The sequence below is a fragment of the Bombina bombina genome, chromosome 1, assembly GCF_027579735.1.
Source record: "Bombina bombina isolate aBomBom1 chromosome 1, aBomBom1.pri, whole genome shotgun sequence".
In the NCBI taxonomy this organism is placed as follows: domain Eukaryota; kingdom Metazoa; phylum Chordata; class Amphibia; order Anura; family Bombinatoridae; genus Bombina; species Bombina bombina.
Genome location: NC_069499.1, coordinates 25,185,382 through 25,205,514, shown reverse-complemented (window position 1 = coordinate 25,205,514; position 20,133 = coordinate 25,185,382). Strand labels below are relative to the sequence as shown.

General features: G+C 38.8%; 1 protein-coding gene across 1 annotated transcript in view; it reads left to right on the top strand.

Annotated features, from left to right (window-relative positions):
* Positions 1-20,133, top strand: part of SYNE2 (spectrin repeat containing nuclear envelope protein 2) — a 799,180-nt gene that overhangs the window by 590,806 nt on the left and 188,241 nt on the right. The window contains exons 70-78 of the mRNA XM_053697281.1: positions 848-985; positions 2,874-3,074; positions 4,523-4,624; positions 4,821-4,940; positions 5,017-5,217; positions 6,155-6,310; positions 6,387-6,518; positions 9,900-10,096; positions 11,638-11,770. Of these exons, the coding sequence (XP_053553256.1) occupies positions 848-985; positions 2,874-3,074; positions 4,523-4,624; positions 4,821-4,940; positions 5,017-5,217; positions 6,155-6,310; positions 6,387-6,518; positions 9,900-10,096; positions 11,638-11,770 (1,380 nt within the window). The remainder of the gene's footprint in view (positions 1-847; positions 986-2,873; positions 3,075-4,522; positions 4,625-4,820; positions 4,941-5,016; positions 5,218-6,154; positions 6,311-6,386; positions 6,519-9,899; positions 10,097-11,637; positions 11,771-20,133) is intronic.

The following is a 20,133-nucleotide window of genomic DNA, read 5'->3' as shown; positions in this document are numbered from 1 at the left end:
AAAAGTTATAAGGGCTCAAAGATTTCCATACACTTACGCAACATTTCCAGAATACGCAACATTTCCAGAATTCGTCCCTTCCTTACCTAAGAAACTACAAAGTACTAATTCATTCCCTCATTTTGTCACACATTGATTATCGCAATCTACTTCTAAATGGCCTTCCCAAACACCGCCTCTCCTCCTCCTAATCTATCATGAATGCTTCAGCTAGACTCATCCACCAAAATCACTGATCTACATCAGCTGCTCCGCTCTGCCAGTCTCTACATTGGCTCCCCATACACTCCATAATACAATAACTTACAAAGCACTCAAAAGCCTCACTGTCAACTATATTTCCTCTCTCACTTCGAAATATTCCCCAACCCCGTCCTCTTTTATCAACCTCTAACCTACGTCTCTCCACTCCTGTTATGTCTACGTCCCACTTCCGTCTCCAAGACTTTGCACGTGCTGCTCCTGTCCTCTGAAACTCTCTACCCCGCTCCAACCTTGTACAGCTTCAGACGCTCCTTGAAACCCCACCTATTCAGAGAGGCTCTCTCCTCTGGTTTAATTGTACCCAAAACAAATCCTGAACTGCCTGACGCACTGCTGCAACTACATGAATGTGCAGAAGCTTCTTTGCAGAAGGGGTTATTAATACATGGGATAGACTTCCTGTAGAGGACAAATACAGTGCAAGAAGTCAAGCACTTTGTTTCTTTACTGTTGTAATGCGCAGCTAATATCCCTGTGCTTCCCCGCTAGAACAAGTAATTCAGGATAAATATTATATATAGCTAATACAAGTCTGTGTTATGAAATAACTACTTCCTCCCAGTAACATATACATTTCATTTAGGGAATTGAGAGAAATCCGCCAGAGACACTTTTTAGTTTGCTTCATTCAACTTCCCAGTCGCTGCAAAATGTGGACGAGATGTTGGACCTACAGGATCTGTCGCAAGAAGAAGCAGTGGCGCAGGTGGCGGTTTCTGAGGTGGGGACTGTGCAGTCGCTGGTAGTTACAGCCTTGTGATAAACTATCCCTGACGTGAGGCAGATAACTAACAGCCCCCCTAATCACTGATAATACGCACGTATTTATACGTTATTATATACTGGCTGCACAAGAGTTGTTTATGGTTTATGTTCTGAAAGTATCTTTTATTTAGCAGTTATTGTCTGGAATATGCTCTATAAATGAACATAATCACCGAACAAATACCTGGCAATGGATTCCTTCCAAAACCTATTGCACTGCGTTTACAGACACTGATATCAGCTAATGGTGCAGCAAAATCACAGATTCTTAATAATTGTACAGCAGTCACTGTGATTGTCAGGCACTTAAAGGGACATGTTTCTTTCATGATTCAGAAAGAGAATACAGTTTTAAACAACTTTCCAATTTACTTCTTTTATCTAAATGGCTTCATTCTCTTGGTATCCTTTGTTAGAGAAACAACAATGCATATGGGTGAGCCAGTAGCATGAGGTATCTATGTGTAGTCACCAATCAGCTCCTTAGGCTACTTAGGTATGCTTTTTAACAAAGGATACCAAGAGAACAAAATAAATTAGATGATAGAAGTAAATTGGAAAGTTGTTTAAAACTGCTTCTTTATCTGAATCATGAAAGGAAAAATTTGTGTTTCATGCCCCTTAAAGGGACAGCCTACACTAAAATTGTTATTGTTTAAAAAGATAGATAATGCCTTTCTACCCATTCCCCAGGATTGCACAACCAACATTGTTATATTAATATACTTTATAAGCTCTATGTGTGCCTGTTTCTAAGCCCCTACAGACCGCCACTTATCACATGCTTTTTTTATTAGCTTTTCACAACAGGGGAATGCTAGTTCATGTGGGCCATATAGATAACATTGTGCTCACGCCCGTGGAGTTGTGTCTGACACTGAACTAATTGGCTAAAATGCAAGTCAATAGATAATAAATAAAAAGTCATGTGATCAGGGGGCTGTCAGAAGAGGCTTAGATACAATGTAATCACAGAGGTAAAAAGTATATTAATATAACTGAGATAAGGGGCAGTCTGCAGAGGCTTAGATACAAGGTAATCACAGAGGTAAAAAGTATATTAATATAACTGAGATAAGGGGCAGTCTGCAGAGGCTTAGATACAAGGTAATCACATAGGTAAAAAGTGTATTAATATAACTGAGATAAGGAGCAGTCTGCAGAGGCTTAGATACAAGGTAATCACAGAGGTTAAAAGTATATTAATATAACAGTGTTGGTTATGCAGAACTGGGGAATGGGTAATAAAGGGATCATCTGTCTTTTTAAACAAAACATTTTTGTTGTAGACTGTCCCTTTAAGTCAACATGTAGAATTACATTACAAGTAAACTTGCCGTTTGCCTCTTACAATTTAGTATTTTTAAATATCTCTAACATTAAAGGGACATGAAACACAATTTAGTTTATGAATCCGATAGATCATACGGTTTTAAACAACTTTCTAATTTACTTCTATTATCATTTTTTCTTTGTTCTCGGTATCTTTTGTTGAAAAGCAGAGACATTAACTTAGGAGCCGGCCCATTTCTGGAGCACTATATGGCAGCAGTTTTGCAAGAATGTTATATATTTCCTGCCACGTAGTGCTCTAGATGCCTACCTAGGTATCTCTCCAACAAAGAATAGCATGAGAACAAAGCAAATTTGATAATAGAAGGACACCGGAAACTTTTTAATTGTATCCTCTGTCTGATTTACAAAAGAAAATCTTTGGTTTTTATAGCCCTTAAAAAATCTAATTAGTTTATGGCTCAGTGTCATTTAGTGCAGTGTGAGTGAGTTTAACCCCTTGACTCCCATGCAGTCACTACACTATATATTTATTTACATTTCTCTCCCAGACATTGTGTGAAGATCTAGACGCGCTTTGGTCAGACATGACCAGCAAGAGGAATGGGCTCCTGCCCCCTATTACAGACAGCACCGCAGTCTGCTCACAGTGTTATGATGGCGTTCTAGCCTGGCTCAGACAGACGCGCAATGCTGTGGCATCAAGAACAGCGCTCATCAGTGCGGAACTTAAGGAGATCACACAATACCAGGTAATTCGGCAGCCCCTTCTGTAGAAATGCTGATAACAGGCAGTTTACATACAAGTGCTTGGCGGATGAGTTTTGCTATTATGAACCTCGTACGCCCAGACTCCTGGCAGGCACTGGTTGTGCAATGCTGCCCCTTGCTCACACACGGCCAATCACGCGTGAGTGGGGATCAGACCGGCCACAACTTAGGTGTTGGAGAGGTTAAGTAGCAGCTGTCATAAGACTCTCGCAGCTTAATAAATGGAACCTAATGTGTTAATGCTTCAGTGCAGCACGTTACAAATAATAATAATATTAATAAAAATACACGTCCTGCCCACTAATTGGTCTGTGGGACATGTCTTTACCAGCCGATCAACAAATGATACTCAAGTATTTAGTATATTTGGACAAGATTTGTGTTATTATTAAATTATAACAGTTATTTTTATGTCATAGAACAGTCTCATCTAGAATAAATTGTATATTGTTGCCTTAAAGGGACATTTGTTTTTGTTGCATCTAAAAAATGTCATTTTAAAATGTAGTAAAATGAATTACAGTTTGTCATTGGCTCACCCGGTGTGTTCATCTAGCTCCCAGCAATGGATTTTTTTCTCCTTCAACATAGGATACAAAGAGACAAAAGCACATTTGTATCCTTTGTTGTGTGCTCTATCTGAATCATGAAAGAAAAATTTTGGTTTTCATGTCCCTTTAATGCTAGTACTTTCATTCACGTCATGTCTTATTTCCTTACGCCTCTGTCACTATGTGCCCTTCTCATGTTCAGTATCTAATGCTGCCCGTCCTGTCCCCTATATCAGTCAGAAACTGCTTGTAGGAAGCTTTCATTTACCTTGGTTTAACCCTCTCTAGTTTGAAATATTTCTGATACACATGTTTCTGTTTCTTATCCCAGAATAACGTACAACTATATGAAGCGTTGCTTAAAGTGATTGTAAAGTTTAATGAGTAAGTGCCCAGTAACTAAAAGTAATTTAAAAAACTTGGACACTTTCATTCATTAAACTTTACAAAGACGCTTATTTTTTTAAAATACTTACCTTTGCGTTATGGTAAACATAACGCTGATCCTCCGCCCGCAGCTCCCGCTTTCTTTAACAGATCAAAGACGAATCCGGCTTCCTCCAATCATTGTGTGCCCCCTTTGGCGTCCAGCTCATGGGGCACGCAACGATTGGAGGAAGCCGGATTCGTCATCGATATGCTAATGAAAGCAGGAGCTGCGGGCAGAGGATCAGCGTTATGTTTACCATAAAGCAAAGGAAAGTATTTTAAAAAATAAGCGTCTTTGTAAAGTTTAATGAATTAAAGTAACCCTGTTTTTAAGATTATTTTTAGTTAGTTACTGGGCACTTACTCATTAAACTTTACAATCACTTTAAGAAGCAAACAGATTTAATATAACATTTTAATAATTCTGACACGTTTGTTTCTAATTCCAGAATAACGTACGACAACTATATGAAGCGTTGCTTAAGAAGCAAACAGATTTAATACAACATTTTAATATCAGTGGAGCGTGTGAAGCAGAGGACCAAATTCAGGTATGTTTTGTGTATTTTTTCTTGGTGAAATGATTTAGAGCGAGTACAGAGATGCAGACGTGAGTTTCAGACAAACACTGTCACAAATTGTTATAAAATATAATGGGCATATTAACCTGATTCGATTTGAATGTTACCCTGCACATAATAAAATGAACGATAAGGAGATTTGCCTGACATTTACATTCTGACATAGGACATTGCTGTGTACGATAAGGATCTGCAGAAGTATGAAAACCAAGTGTCAGCTCTGAAGTCACAAGGGGAGACGCTGTCGCTCCCCGAATATCTAAACCAGGATATCCATAAAGTGGAGGTGAGAGTAAGAAACGATGGAGGGTGCACTAGAAGTTCCCCGATACACTGGTACAAATAAATATGTCTCATTATAGGATGTGCTTAATGACACATGGGACATGCTGAGATCCAAACAGGAGGATTTAACACGTGTTGTTGTCAGCAGAGCTCAGATGGACACAATTATCAGCGAGATATCAGAGCTCGTAGCTTTAGGAAAAGAGATCATTTCTAGGAGTAAAGATTATCGCCCCAGCAGCAAAGAAGCTTTAAAATCCCATTTGCACAATTTTCAGGTATGTTTTATATAGACTAGTAACTCCGATAAGCATTACAATGTCACAGGAGCTCACTCGGGGTGCAGTGTCTTTTAGTTCACTTGTAGAAGAGCTCCCATCAGGAGAAAACAGTAACTCAAGATTGTGTGCCTTGTTAGATCATCAGGGAGGTCTGGTTCTCGGTCTCTGTTGGTATCTAGTTTATATATACAGGTATATTTCTATATAACATTTGTATCAGTTTATATATATATATATATATTTATATATATATAACATTTGTATCAGTTTATATATATATATATATAACATTTGTATCAGTTTATATATATATATATTTATATATATATAACATTTGTATCAGTTTATATATATATATATATATATTTATATATATATAACATTTGTATCAGTTTATATATATATATATATTTCTATATAACATTTGTATCAGTTTATATATATATATATATAACATTTGTATCAGTTTATATATATATATATATAACATTTGTATCAGTTTATATATATATATATATATTTATATATATATATAACATTTGTATCAGTTTATATATATATATATATATTTATATATATATAACATTTGTATCAGTTTATATATATATATATATATATATTTCTATATAACATTTGTATCAGTTTATATATACTAGTCCTAAAGCCCATGTACACGGGCCAATTTTTTAGGTACCGCAGTTCTCGTTCTCTCTCTCTCGTTCTCTCTCTCTCTCTCTCTCTTTCTCTCTCTCTTTCTCTCTCTCTCTCTTTTTCTCTCTTTCTCTCTCTCTCTCTCTCTTTCTCTTCCTTTCTCTCTCTCGTGCGCGTGCGAGGTCAATCTAAGGCCAAGTGTGTTTGTCTCTACTGCGCATGACGGCTTCAGACAAACACACTTGGCCTTTTATAATATAGGATGTTTTTTGTTTTTTTTAAGAACTTTTTTGGACAACTTGATGATCTCCTCCTCCTGTTTGAAACATTCTCCTCAAAGTTCCCCCAGGATTTAGTGCTGCAGAGCCCAGTGCAGGAGGCCGTTATACTGCAGGAAGAGGCGCGGGCCCTTGGGGTCCTTATGATGAGCTTATTAAAGGTAATGTAACAAATAATACTCCAGAAGTCATTTTACTAGGGATATTGTCACTTACACATTCTATCATCTTTATTAGGATTGGACTGAATTTGACACAAAGTATGTGAGTCTTAGCAAAGAGCTGGAGGTGCTGGGATCCATCGTCCCAAATATTGGTTTGGTAGAAGAGACAGAAGAAAGAGTAACAGAACGGATTGCCCAATATCAGGTAAAGTGTGACAGCAGAAGCCTGGCACGGACAAGTGTTTAGTTATCACCTTTCACATAAGCACAAGCAGAATTTGGATTAAACTTGAGTACAATTTAACCTCACCATGGTGCATTCACTAAGAGTAAGCAAGATTGTTATATAAACCCTGCTACATATCCGTCCTCAGGAGAGGTGATAAGTGCACACTGCAGACATCACAAGCCTAACCCTGCTGCATATCTGTCCCTAACTGGTCACAGGAGAGGTGATAATGTGCACACTGCAGACATCACAAGCCTATGCCTGCTACATATCTGTCCCTAACGGCCACAGCAGAGGTAATAAGTGTTCTCTGCAGACATCACAAGCCTAACCCTGCTACATATCTGTACCTAAAGGCCTCAGCAGAGGTAATAAGTACACTCTGCAGACACCACAAGCCTAACCATGCTACATATCTGTCCCTAAAGGCCTCAGCAGAGGTAATAAGTGCACACTGCAGACATCACAAGCCTAAAACTGCTGCATATCTTTCCCTAACTGGTCACAGGAGAGGTGATAAGTGCACACTGCAGACATCACAAGCCTATCCCTGCTACATATCTGTTCCTAACGGCCACAGCAGAGGTAATAAGTGTACTCTGCAGACATCACAAGCCTAACCATACTACATATCTGTCCCTAAAGGCCTCAGCAGAGGTAATAAGTACACTCTGCAGACACCACAAGCCTAACCATGCTACATATCTGTCCCTAAAGGCCTCAGCAGAGGTAATAAGTGCACACTGCAGACATCACACGCCTGAAACGACTGCATATCTGTCCCTAACTGGCCACATGAGAGGTATTAAGTGTACTCTGCAGACATCACAAGCCTAACCCTGCTACATATATGTCCCTAAAGGCCTCAGCAGAGGTAATAAGTACACTCTGCAGACACCACAAGCCTAACCCTGCTACAAATCTGTCCCTAAAGGCCTCAGCAGAGGTAATAAGTGTACTCTGCAGACATCACAAGCCTAACCCTGCTACATATCTGTTACTAAAGGCCTCAGCAGAGGTAATAAGTATTTGTAAAGTATTCACAGTTTGTTGGTATGTTCATTTATTGCAAGGCTGGTTATCCTAAATAAAAAAATAGATGTTTAAAAAACATTTAAGCTGTCATCTTGTGATAGAAGCTTAGCATAGTTTTTTTTTTTTATGTCTAGGGACATAAAAGCGCTTGAGTATGTTTATCTCCTCTGCTGTGGCCAGTTATGGGTTTCTGCACTCATCAAGCAATCACTTGGTAGCATGTTGTGGGTTTAGGGATCGGGATTATGCAGGACTCAGTTTTGTATGGGGCAGTGAAAAACAGTTTAGAGAGTTACGATAAAGAAAAAGAGGGCAAAATAAAAGAAAAAAAATGCATTAAAGGGACAATCAAATCAAAATGAAACAGTCATGACTCAGATAGGGCATTTAATTTGAAATAACTTTCCAATTTACTTTAATCATTACATTTGCTTTTTCCTCTTTGTATTCTTTGTTGAAAGCTAAACCTAGTTAGGCTCATATGCAAATTTCTAAGCCCTTGAAGGCCGCCTCTTATCTCAGTGCATTGACAGTTTTCACAGCTAGATAGCGCTAGTTCATGTGTGCCATATAGATAAAATTGTTCCCACTCCCTTTGGAGTTATTTAGGAGTCAGCACTGATTGGCTAAGATGCAAGATTGTTTAAAAAAAAAACTGAAATAAGGGGGCAGTCTGCAGAGGCTTAGATACAAGGTAATTACAGAGGTAAAAAGTATATTAATATAACTGAGATAAGGAGGCAGTCTGTAGAGGCTTAGATACAAGGTAACCACAGAGGTAAAAATTATATTAATATAACTGAGATAAGTGGGCAGTCTGCAGAGGGTTAGATACAGGGTAATAACAGAGGTAAAATGTATATTAATATAACTGAGATAAGGGACAGTCTGCAGAGGCTTATATACAGGGTAATCACAGAGGTAAAAAGTATATTAATATAACTGAGATAAGGGGGCAGTCTGCAGAGGCTTAGATACAAGGTAATCACAGAGGTAAAAAGTATATTAATATAACTGAGATAAGAAGTAGTCTGTAGAGGCTTAGATAAAAGGTAATCACAGAGGTAAAAAGTATATTAATATAACTGAGATAAGGTGCAGTCTGTAGAGGCTTAGATACAGGGTGATCACAGAGGTAAACAGTATATTAATATAACTGAGATTAGGAGCAGTTTGCAGAGGTTTAGATACAAGGTAATCACAGAGGTAAAAAGTATATTAATATAACTGAGATAAGGGGCAGTCTGCAGAGGCTTAGATACAAGGTAATCACAGAGGTAAAAAGTATATTAATATAACAGATAAGGGAGCAGTCTGCAGAGGCTTAGATACAAGGTAATCACAGAGGTAAAAAGTATATTAATGTAACTGAGATAAGGGGTAGTCTGCAGAGGCTTAGATACAAGGTAATCACAGAGGTAAAAATTATATTAATATAACTGAGATAAGGGGCAGTCTGCAGAGGCTTAGATACAAGGTAATCACAGAGGTAAAAAGTATATTAATATAACTGAGATAAGGAGCAGTCTGCAGAGGCTTAGATACAAGGTAATCACAGAGGTAAAAAGTATATTAATATAACTGAGATAAGGAGCAGTCTGCAGAGGCTTAGATACAAGGTAATCACAGAGGTAAAAAGTATATTAATATAACTGAGATAAGGGACAGTCTGCAGAGGCTTAGATACAGGGTAATCACAGAGGTACAAAGTATATTAATATAACTGAGATAAGGGGCAGTCCGCAGAGACTTAGATACAAGGTAATCACAGAGGTAAAAAGTATATTAATATAACTGAGATAAGAGACAGTCTGCAGAGGTTTAGATACAGGGTAATCACAGAGGTAAAAAGTATATTAATATAACTGAGATAATGAGCAGTCTGCAGAGGCTTAGATACAGGGTAATCACAGAGGTAAAAAGTGCATTAATATAACTGAGATAAGGGGGCAGTCTGCAGAGGCTTAGATACAAGGTAAGCACAGAGGTAAAACGTATATTAATATAACTGAGATAAGGGGCAGTCTGCAGAGGCTTAGATACAAGGTAATCACAGAGGTAAAAAGTATATTAATATAACTGAGATAAGGGACAGTCTGTAGAGGCTTAGATACAAGGTGATTACAGAGATAAAAAGTATATTAATATAACAGTGTTGGTTATGCAAAACTGGGGAATGGGGAATAAAGGGATTATCTAGCTTTTTAAACAATAAACATTTTCAAGTAGGCTGTCCCTTTAAGAGTATAATAAAAGTATTTAATGTCTCTTTAATACTCCCAGTCTTCATAAGGTTGTGACTGAACCATCTTTTTGTTCCAGAAAATTAAAAAGCTCCTTGACCAGAGCGATTCTAGACTGCAGCAGGTTTATGTGGACGGGAAACGATTGCTGAGAACTGTAAAGAGCTCAGAGCTGGACGCACAAATTGTAAAGATGGAGCAGCAACAGTTGCACTTGCGCAAAAAGGTTAACCAGGAGCTGCAGCGGTTGGAGGCGATGCTCCGGGACATGACTAGGTACGTGTAACTGAGCCGCTCGCTGGCGTCTATTTATCACGACTTGCAGAAGGTTTCACGGTTCCAAGCGGATACATTTCAGCCGTCTGAGACTTTCTAATCCCATTTTTTTTATGATTTCAAAACAGTGAAAATCTGCAAAGTCTGTCTGGAAAAATAACATTGTTACAGGGAAAAGCAAACTAAATTACATATGGGATTACAATTAAAGGGACAAAGACAAGTCTATCGTTTTTTTTATGGAAGTGCAGCATCTACATATAGTGATAAGAAAATATAAGGTAAAAACTGTTTAAATTGAAACTAATACAGCTGTATCAGTGTACTAATTCTCATTGGCTGACAGGTAATGCCTGCTAATATTTATTGGCTAATAGCTACTCCCTGCTAATACGTGTTCACTTATAAATACTTCCTGTTAATACCCATTGGCTTACTTCCTAATAGGCTCTTTATACCATTGCTCATTGGATAGACACTTCCTACTAATGCTGATTGGCTGGTAGAAACATCTTACAAATGCTTATTGCCTGATAGACACTTCTTTCTAATGGTCATTGGCTGATAGTTACTTCCTACTAATGCTTATTGGCTGATAGTCACTTCCTACTAATGCTGATGGGCTGATAGTTACTTCCTACTAATGCTGATTGGCTGATAGTTACTTCCTACTAATGCTGATTGGCTGATAGTTACTTCCTACTAATGCTGATTGGCTGATAGTTACTTCCTACTAATGCTGATTGGCTGATAGTTACTTCCTACTACTTCTAATTGGATGATAACGACATCCTACTAATGCTTATTGACTAATCCAGACAAACGTACATTGTAATTACCCAATTAGGAGGAACAATCTACACAATGGATACTGTTGTATTTCCTTCAATTTTGCATTTAAACAGTTTTTACTTCACTGTATTTTCCTATTTTGTTATGAATATTGGAATTATTTTGTTTTTATAACAAGTACAAACGTATATAAAAAGTTATAGAACGGACAGCTGGAGCCAAACCAATTGCCCCAACCCCTTCCCTGCTGGAGAGAGTCACTGAGCAGGTAGCTAGGGGGCATAAATTATAGGTAAACGGGCAACTAGGCCTTTGTGAGTGCACTGAGATGGTTAAAAAACAAAATGTACATTTTAATTAACCTGATTTTCCATTAACCAAATAGATTAACTAAATTTGTACAGAAAAGCAAGATATGTTCAGCGTCCCTTTAATAGTAAGAATCCTCTGTCCAACTTCTCACATCAAAAGTACAAACAGAACGCGATATTGCGCTTTATTCTGGTGCTAAACTGTGCCTAATCTGTCATTATCCTAATCATGTAAATATTTTGTGTTCTATAAACGCTGCTGATTTTTCAGTTAAAAAGCTGAAAGCTGATTCCCCCCCGTTCAGATAATTTATGACACAGCTGCTGTTTTTCATCTGAATCACATTCATTTCTCTGATTTACAGTTTATTTTTCATTTCTCTTGGCTATTATATATAATGCTTCTGTCGGTAGAATTACATTTTTATGCTTTCTCAGCTACAGCAAAGATTCGGCTGAATTATCCGTGTGGTTGGAATCTGCTCACCAGAGACTGAAGAACTGGAAGCTGCAATCGCTGGACGCGGCTCAGGACTTGGCCACTGTTCGAAACAATGTCGCAAACTTTTTTGTAAGGATAAAACCCACAATAACGATTCATTTAACCTATTCACTGCCAGAGGACCTGCAAGGTTTTGTACACATAGCAAAGCGGCAATGAAACACATGTTGTTTCTTGCTTGTGAACAAGCTTTGGCCTAGATTTGGAGTTTGGCGTTAGCCGTGAAAACCAGCGTTAGAGGCTCCTAACGCTGGTTTTAGGCTACCGCTGGTATTTGGAGTCAGTGATTAAAGGGTCTAACGCTCACTTTTCAGCCGCGACTTTTCCATACCGCAGATCCCCTTACGTCAATTGCGTATCCTATCTTTTCAATTGGATCTTCCTAACGCCGGTATTTAGAGTAGTTTCTGAAGTGAGCGTTAGAGCTCTAACGACAAAACTCCAGCCGCCGAAAAAAAGCAGGAGTTAAGAGCTTTCTGGCTAACGCCGGTTTATAAAGCTCTTAACTACTGTACCCTAAAGTACACTAACACCCATAAACTACCTATGCACCCCTAAACTGAGGTCCCCCCACATCGCCGCAACTCGATTACATTTTTTTAACCCCTAATCTGCCGACCGCCACCTACGTTATCCTTATGTACCCCTAATCTGCTGCCCCTAACACCGCCGACCCCTGTATTATATTTATTAACCCCTAACCTGCCCCCCTCAACGTCGCCGCCAGCTACTTACAATAATTAACCCCTAATCTGCCGACCGCAAAGCGCCGCCACCTACGTTATCCTTATGTACCCCTAATCTGCTGCCCCTAACACCGCCGACCCCTATATTATATTTATTAACCCCTAATCTGCCCCCCTCAACGTCGCCTCCACCTGCCTACACTTATTAACCCCTAATCTGCCGAGCGGACCTGAGCGCTACTATAATAAAGTTATTAACCCCTAATCCGCCTCACTAACCCTATCATAAATAGTATTAACCCCTAATCTGCCCTCCCTAACATCGCCGACACCTATCTTCAATTATTAACCCCTAATCTGACGACCGGAGCTCACCGCTACTATAATAAATGGATTAACCCCTAAAGCTAAGTCTAACCCTAACACTAACACCCCCCTAAGTTAAATATAATTTAAATCTAACGAAATTAATTAACTCTTATTAAATAAATTATTCCTATTTAAAGCTAAATACTTACCTGTAAAATACATCCTAATATAGCTACAATATAAATTATAATTACATTGTAGCTATTTTAGGATTAATATTTATTTTACAGGCAACTTTGTAATTATTTTAACCAGGTACAATAGCTATTAAATAGTTAAGAACTATTTAATAGTTACCTTGTTAAAATAATTACAAAATTACCTGTAAAATAAGTCCTAACCTAAGTTATAATTAAACCTAACACTATACTATCAATAAATTAATTAAATAAAATACCTACAATTACCTACAATAAAACCTAACACTACACTATCAATAAATAAATTAAATACAATTCCTACAAATAACTACAATTACATAAACTACCTAAAGTACAAAAAATAAAAAAGAACTAAGTTACAAAAAATAAAAAAATATTTACAAACATAAGAAAAATATTACAACAATTTTAAACTAATTACACCTACTCTAAGCCCCCTAATAAAATAACAAAGACCCCCAAAATAAAAAAAATGCCCTACCCTATTCTAAATTAATAGAGTTAAAAGCTCTTTTACCTTACCAGCCCTGAACAGGGCCCTTTGCGGGGCATGCCCCAAGAAAATCAGCTCTTTTGCCTGTAAAAAAAAACATACAATACCCCCCCCCCCAACATTACAACCCACCACCCACATACCCCTAATCTAACCCAAACCCCCCTTAAATAAACCTAACACTAAGCCCCTGAAGATCTTCCTACCTTGTCTTCACCTCAACAGGTATCACCGATCCGTCCTGGCATCCGGTGCTGAAGAGGTCCAGAAGAGGCTCCAAAGTCTTCCTCCTATCCGGCAAGAAGAGGACATCCGGACCGGCAAACATCTTCATCCAAGCGGCATCTTCGATCTTCTTCCATCCGGTGAGGAGCGGGTCCATGTTGAAGCAGCCGACGCGGATCCATCCTCTTCTTCCGGCGTCTCCCGACGAATGACGGTTCCTTTAAGGGACGTCATCCAAGATGGCGTCCCTCGAATTCCGATTGGCTGATAGGATTCTATCAGCCAATCGGAATTAAGGTAGGAATATTCTGATTGGCTGATGGAATCAGCCAATCAGAATCAAGTTCAATCCGATTGGCTGATCCAATCAGCCAATCAGATTGAGCTCGCATTCTATTGGCTGATCGGAACAGCCAATAGAATGCGAGCTCAATCTGATTGGCTGATTGGATCAGCCAATCGGATTGAACTTGATTCTGATTGGCTGATTCCATCAGCCAATCAGAATATTCCTACCTTAATTCCGATTGGCTGATAGAATCCTATCAGCCAATCGGAATTCGAGGGACGCCATCTTGGATGACGTCCATTAAAGGAACCGTCATTCGTCGGGAGATGCCGGAAGAAGAGGATGGATCCGCGTCGGCTGCTTCAACATGGACCCGCTCCGCACCGGATGGAAGAAGATCGAAGATGCCGCTTGGATGAAGATGTTTGCCGGTCCGGATGTCCTCTTCTTGCCGGATAGGAGGAAGACTTTGGAGCCTCTTCTGGACCTCTTCAGCACCGGATGCCAGGACGGATCGGTGATACCTGTTGAGGTGAAGACAAGGTAGGAAGATCTTCAGGGGCTTAGTGTTAGGTTTATTTAAGGGGGGTTTGGGTTAGATTAGGGGTATGTGGGTGGTGGGTTGTAATGTTGGGGGGGGGTATTGTATGTTTTTTTTTTACAGGCAAAAGAGCTGATTTTCTTGGGGCATGCCCCGCAAAGGGCCCTGTTCAGGGCTGGTAAGGTAAAAGAGCTTTTAACTCTATTAATTTAGAATAGGGTAGGGCATTTTTTTATTTTGGGGGTCTTTGTTATTTTATTAGGGGGCTTAGAGTAGGTGTAATTAGTTTAAAATTGTTGTAATATTTTTCTTATGTTTGTAAATATTTTTTTATTTTTTGTAACTTAGTTCTTTTTTATTTTTTGTACTTTAGTTAGTTTATGTAATTGTAGTTATTTGTAGGAATTGTATTTAATTTATTTATTGATAGTGTAGTGTTAGGTTTTATTGTAGGTAATTGTAGGTATTTTATTTAATTAAGTTAATGATAGTATAGTGTTAGGTTTAATTATAACTTAGGTTAGGACTTATTTTACAGGTAATTTTGTAATTATTTTAACTAGGTAACTATTAAATAGTTCTTAACTATTTAATAGCTATTGTACCTGGTTAAAATAATTACAAAGTTGCCTGTAAAATAAATATTAATCCTAAAATAGCTACAATGTAATTATAATTTATATTGTAGCTATATTAGGATGTATTTTACAGGTAAGTATTTAGCTTTAAATAGGAATAATTTATTTAATAAGAGTTAATTAATTTCGTTAGATTTAAATTATATTTAATTTAGGGGGGTGTTAGTGTTAGGGTTAGACTTAGCTTTAGGGGTTAATCCATTTATTATAGTAGCGGTGAGCTCCGGTCGTCAGATTAGGGGTTAATAATTGAAGTTAGGTGTCGGCGATGTTAGGGAGGGCAGATTAGGGGTTAATACTATTTATGATAGGGTTAGTGAGGCGGATTAGGGGTTAATAACTTTATTATAGTAGCGCTCAGGTCCGCTCGGCAGATTAGGGGTTAATAAGTGTAGGCAGGTGGAGGCGACGTTGAGGGGGGCAGATTAGGGGTTAATAAATATAATATAGGGGTCGGCGGTGTTAGGGGCAGCAGATTAGGGGTACATAAGGATAACGTAGGTGGTGGCGCTTTGCGGTCGGCAGATTAGGGGTTAATTATTGTAAGTAGCTGGCGGCGACGTTGTGGGGGGCAGGTTAGGGGTTAATAAATATAATACAGGGGTCGGCGGTGTTAGGGGCAGCAGATTAGGGGTACATAGGGATAATGTAAGTTGCGGCGGTTTACGGAGCGGCAGATTTGGGGTTAATAATATAATGCAGGGGTCAGCGATAGCGGGGGCGGTAGATTAGGGGTTAATAAGTGTAAGGTTAGGGGTGTTTAGACTCGGGGTACATGTTAGAGTGTTAGGTGCAGACGTAGGAAGTGTTTCCCCATAGGAAACAATGGGGCTGCGTTAGGAGCTGAACGCTGCTTTTTTGCAGGTGTTAGGTTTTTTTTCAGCTCAAACAGCCCCATTGTTTCCTATGGGGGAATCGTGCACGAGCACGTTTTTGAGGCTGGCCGCGTCCGTAAGCAACTCTGGTATCGAGAGTTGCATTTGCGGTAAAAATGCTCTACGCTCCTTTTTTGGAGCCTAACGCAGCATTTTTTGGGACTCTCGATACCAGAGTTAATTTTATGGTGCGGCCAGAAAAAAGCCTGCGTAGCGTTAACAGCCCATCTACCGCCAAACTCCAAATCTAGGCCTTAGTAAATAGGCTTTTGGTTTTTTTTTTAAAAACGTGATAGCTGTTTGTTTTGACTTTTTAAATTAATCAGGAAGTAAAAGAAGGGTTTTATGACACATCCATATTTATAAAAATAAGTGTAATACATTTTAAATAGACATAAAAGTGCAGAAAGTAAATGTTCTAATGTGTAAAGCATTACAAAGGGGTTAAACACGTATATTAAGGCAGCTTTAGAGAAGCAATGCAGTACTGGGAGCTAGCTGAACACAGGTGAGCCAGTGACAAGAGCCACCAATCAGCATTGTATTGCATTGCTGCTTATGAGCCTGGCTAGGTATGCAATGCAACAACCTACTGAGAAAGCAGATTTACACTGTTTATAGGTTACTTGACACGGTGTATACAAAGACATACCTGATATTTCTTATGGTCTGATGGTGCACAACAAACTTAGGGACAGATTACACTGCGTAATACCAGTGCACGCTAATGAGCACTGATATTACAAGTTCACAGCAATGCAAACGCAACCTAGCGTTCATATCGCTGGGAAGCATTGCGCTTACGAGAGCTCGCTTCCATAGACTCCTATGGTAGCCATGTTCTGATGCCGTCAGAAACGGCATCAGAACTTCAGCACCAGCAAAGGGGATAAGTAGCGCAGTGATGGCAGCAATTTGTAAATATATATATGTATATGATTATATACACCTATATTTATGTGTTTAGTATGTGTATATAAACATATTAACACATAAATATATATGTATATAAGAATATACATATATATATTTACAGGGAACACACAGTTCCTATAGACCGCAATGTAAAGGCACTTTTCAGTGCCGTTTTTTTTCCAACACCCCACACCCGCCAATTGTACCCCCAAAATACAGCCTAGTGCAGTACTTGTATTAAAAAATAAAGATGCTGCCATCTTTGTTTTTCATTAACTACACTAGACAGTAATTTGGGGCAGATTTATAAAATGAACCAGTGATCTGATCTCTGGTTAATTTTATAAGCACTAATTGCTACCTCAAGCTTGTGGTTGCATTAACCAGCCACTTGTAATGGCTGATTAATTATCACATGCCCACAGACGGGCAAATTTGCTGTTTGCGGGCATGAGATAATTTAGCGATCCACTTGTAATCTAGCTCTTACTGAGAAAAAGCCTTAGAACAATGACATTGTGTAGGTGCTGCACATAAAACATAACTGCTATTAATTGTAACCATCTCACACTAAGTGGCACAGCCAGCAGGGAGCATATGATAGGGTCCGATGCAAACATATAAACTGCATTAAATCACACTGCATTAAGTCGCTGAACCCCCCAATATCATTTGCCAAAAAAATTGCTCCTTCCCTTCAAGTCAGAGCAAATTATAGCAAACTTCAGACTCAATCATCTTTCATCTTACAGAGAAAATCTATTATGTGCTTAAAGATAGATTTATTCTGTCTGAGTGTATTAAAAAGTCTCAGCTGGTGAGTTTAACACTTAGCTGTCAGAATGAGATGTGTCTCTCTGTGAAATGTGTCTATGATTTATACCTTAAAGGGACATGATACTCAAATATTGAAGCATTTAAAAGTGATGCAGCATAGCTGTAAAAGGCTGACTAGAAAATATCACCTGAACATTTCTTTGTAAAAAAGGAAGATATTTTACCTCAACATTTCCTAAGTATTCACACCCCACTCTAAAGAATGCTAGTCCCAAGACTTGCAAGAGAGTGCGCAGCTGGCACAGTCATGTTATTTTCCTATTCTGTTTAAGGAAGTTTACTGTAAAATCTCATAAGATCACAGCAAAGCTTAACCTCAGCTGATGCTGATTGGCTATTGTGTTTTTTATTTTTACCAACTTGCTGCTTTACAGCCGCTGAAGTTTAACTGTTAACAGAGCACTTACTCTGGCGAGCTGAAGAAATTGTATGGTAAAATATCTTCAGTTTTTACATAGAGATGCTCAGGTGATATTTTCCTGTCAGCTTTTTACAGTCATACTGCATCACTTCCAAGTGCTTCAGCATATGAGTATTATGTCCCTTTAATATGTGCTGGCAGTAAACTGTGATGGATTGTAAAGGCAGTAAATATAATTGTGTGGCTAGAACGTTACAGGCAGACGTGTAGTACTGAGTTATGGGAGGGGCTTGTTATAGTATAAAGAGTGTCACTAAGGAACTGCTACTATTTGCTTTATGGCAGCTGAAATATTCTGCACTGTTCTGTGTATCTGTGATTTAGGTTCCTGTTAAGCTTACCATAAGAAGTCACATGTGAGCATGCTCGTACCCAGATGGTGGGCTCCACTTCTCTCTTAAAAACACTATTAGCTGGAATAAGCTACTCATCAAACCTCTTCTAGGTCTCATGGTCTTAGCTCGTCCAATTAGAGAGCTGATCCTGCCCCCTGTGCTTTTTAACTACCCTTACCGCACCTCCACATCTCCGTATTTGCAACACACAGAGTTTTTCTCTTCTCAACATTGTGTTAGGTTACTTAATTATGGGCCTGCATTTATACATTGGTTTGGGGAATGACAAATGTTCTAAAGAAAAACATACATAATCTAATTCATATGAACATGCATTACTGACCAGTTAACAGTCACTTAGATTACAAGTCTGTGCGTTCGTCTTTAACGCTGAAAATATGGTCATTTCAGCGTTAAAACAGCACCACAGCCATTAGGTGAATGGTTTTTAGCCTATAACGCATCGTCAGTCCCGCACTCTTAAAAATTATGTTTTTTCATAGGATTCCCATAGCGCCGGTATTACGAGTTTTGCGCTCTGGCTAAAAAAAACAGCGTTACAGCCTAAAACGACAAGATCCTTAACCCCTTCTAAAAGCAGTAGTTATGAGTTTTACGCTACAAATCTGTAACATAAACCTCATAACTAAACTGCTACAAAGTACACTAAACACCCATAGACTACCTATTAACCCCTAAACCAAGGCCCTCCCGCATTGCAAACACTATATTAAACTTATTAACCCCTATTCCGCCGCTCCCCGACATCGTCACCACTATCATAAAGTATATTTTATTAACCCCTAAACCGCTGCCCTCCTGCATTGCAAACACTATTTAAATATTATTAACCCCTAATCTGCTGTCCGCCCCCACTATACTTGTTAATAAGCCCTACACCGCCGCCACTATAATAAACCTATTAACCCCTAAACCGAAAGCCCCCACAACAAAATATTCTAAAGTAAACTATTAACCCCTAAACCGAAAGCCCCCCACATTGCCAGTATCAGCCAATAGGATTTAAGAAGCTCTCATTGATTCATCATCCAATAGAATTAGAGCTGCTTAAATCCTATTGGCTGATTTTAACAGCCAATAGGATTTTCGCAGCTCTAATTCCTATTGGCTGATTTAAATCTTTCAGCCAATAGGAATGCAAGGGATGCCATCTTAAATCGTGTACCTTGCATTGAAGATTCAGTGTACGGCGGCGGCTGTATGAAGAGGATGCTCTGCGCCGGATGTCTTCAGGATGGACCTGCTCCACGCCGCCGGGATCAAGATAGAAGATGCCGTCTAGATGAAGATTAAAGAGGCCACCTGGATGAAGACTTCTTGATGCTTGGATGAGGACTTCTCTGCCGGGATAAAGAGCGTTCAAGCAGGACTTCAAAAACTGTAAGTGGATCGTCGAGGGTTAGTGTTAGGCTTTTTTAATGTTTTTTTTGGGTGTGTTTTTTTTTTTTTTAGATTAGGGTTTGGGCAGCAAAAGAGCTAAATGCCCATCCAAATGCCCTTTTTAGGGCAAGTAGGTAGCTTAGGTTTTTTATATAGTTTTTTATTTTATTTTGTGGGTTTGGAGGGGGGTGGGGGTTTGTAATGTTAGTGGGGTTTTGTATTTTTTTTTACAGGTAAAAGAGCTGT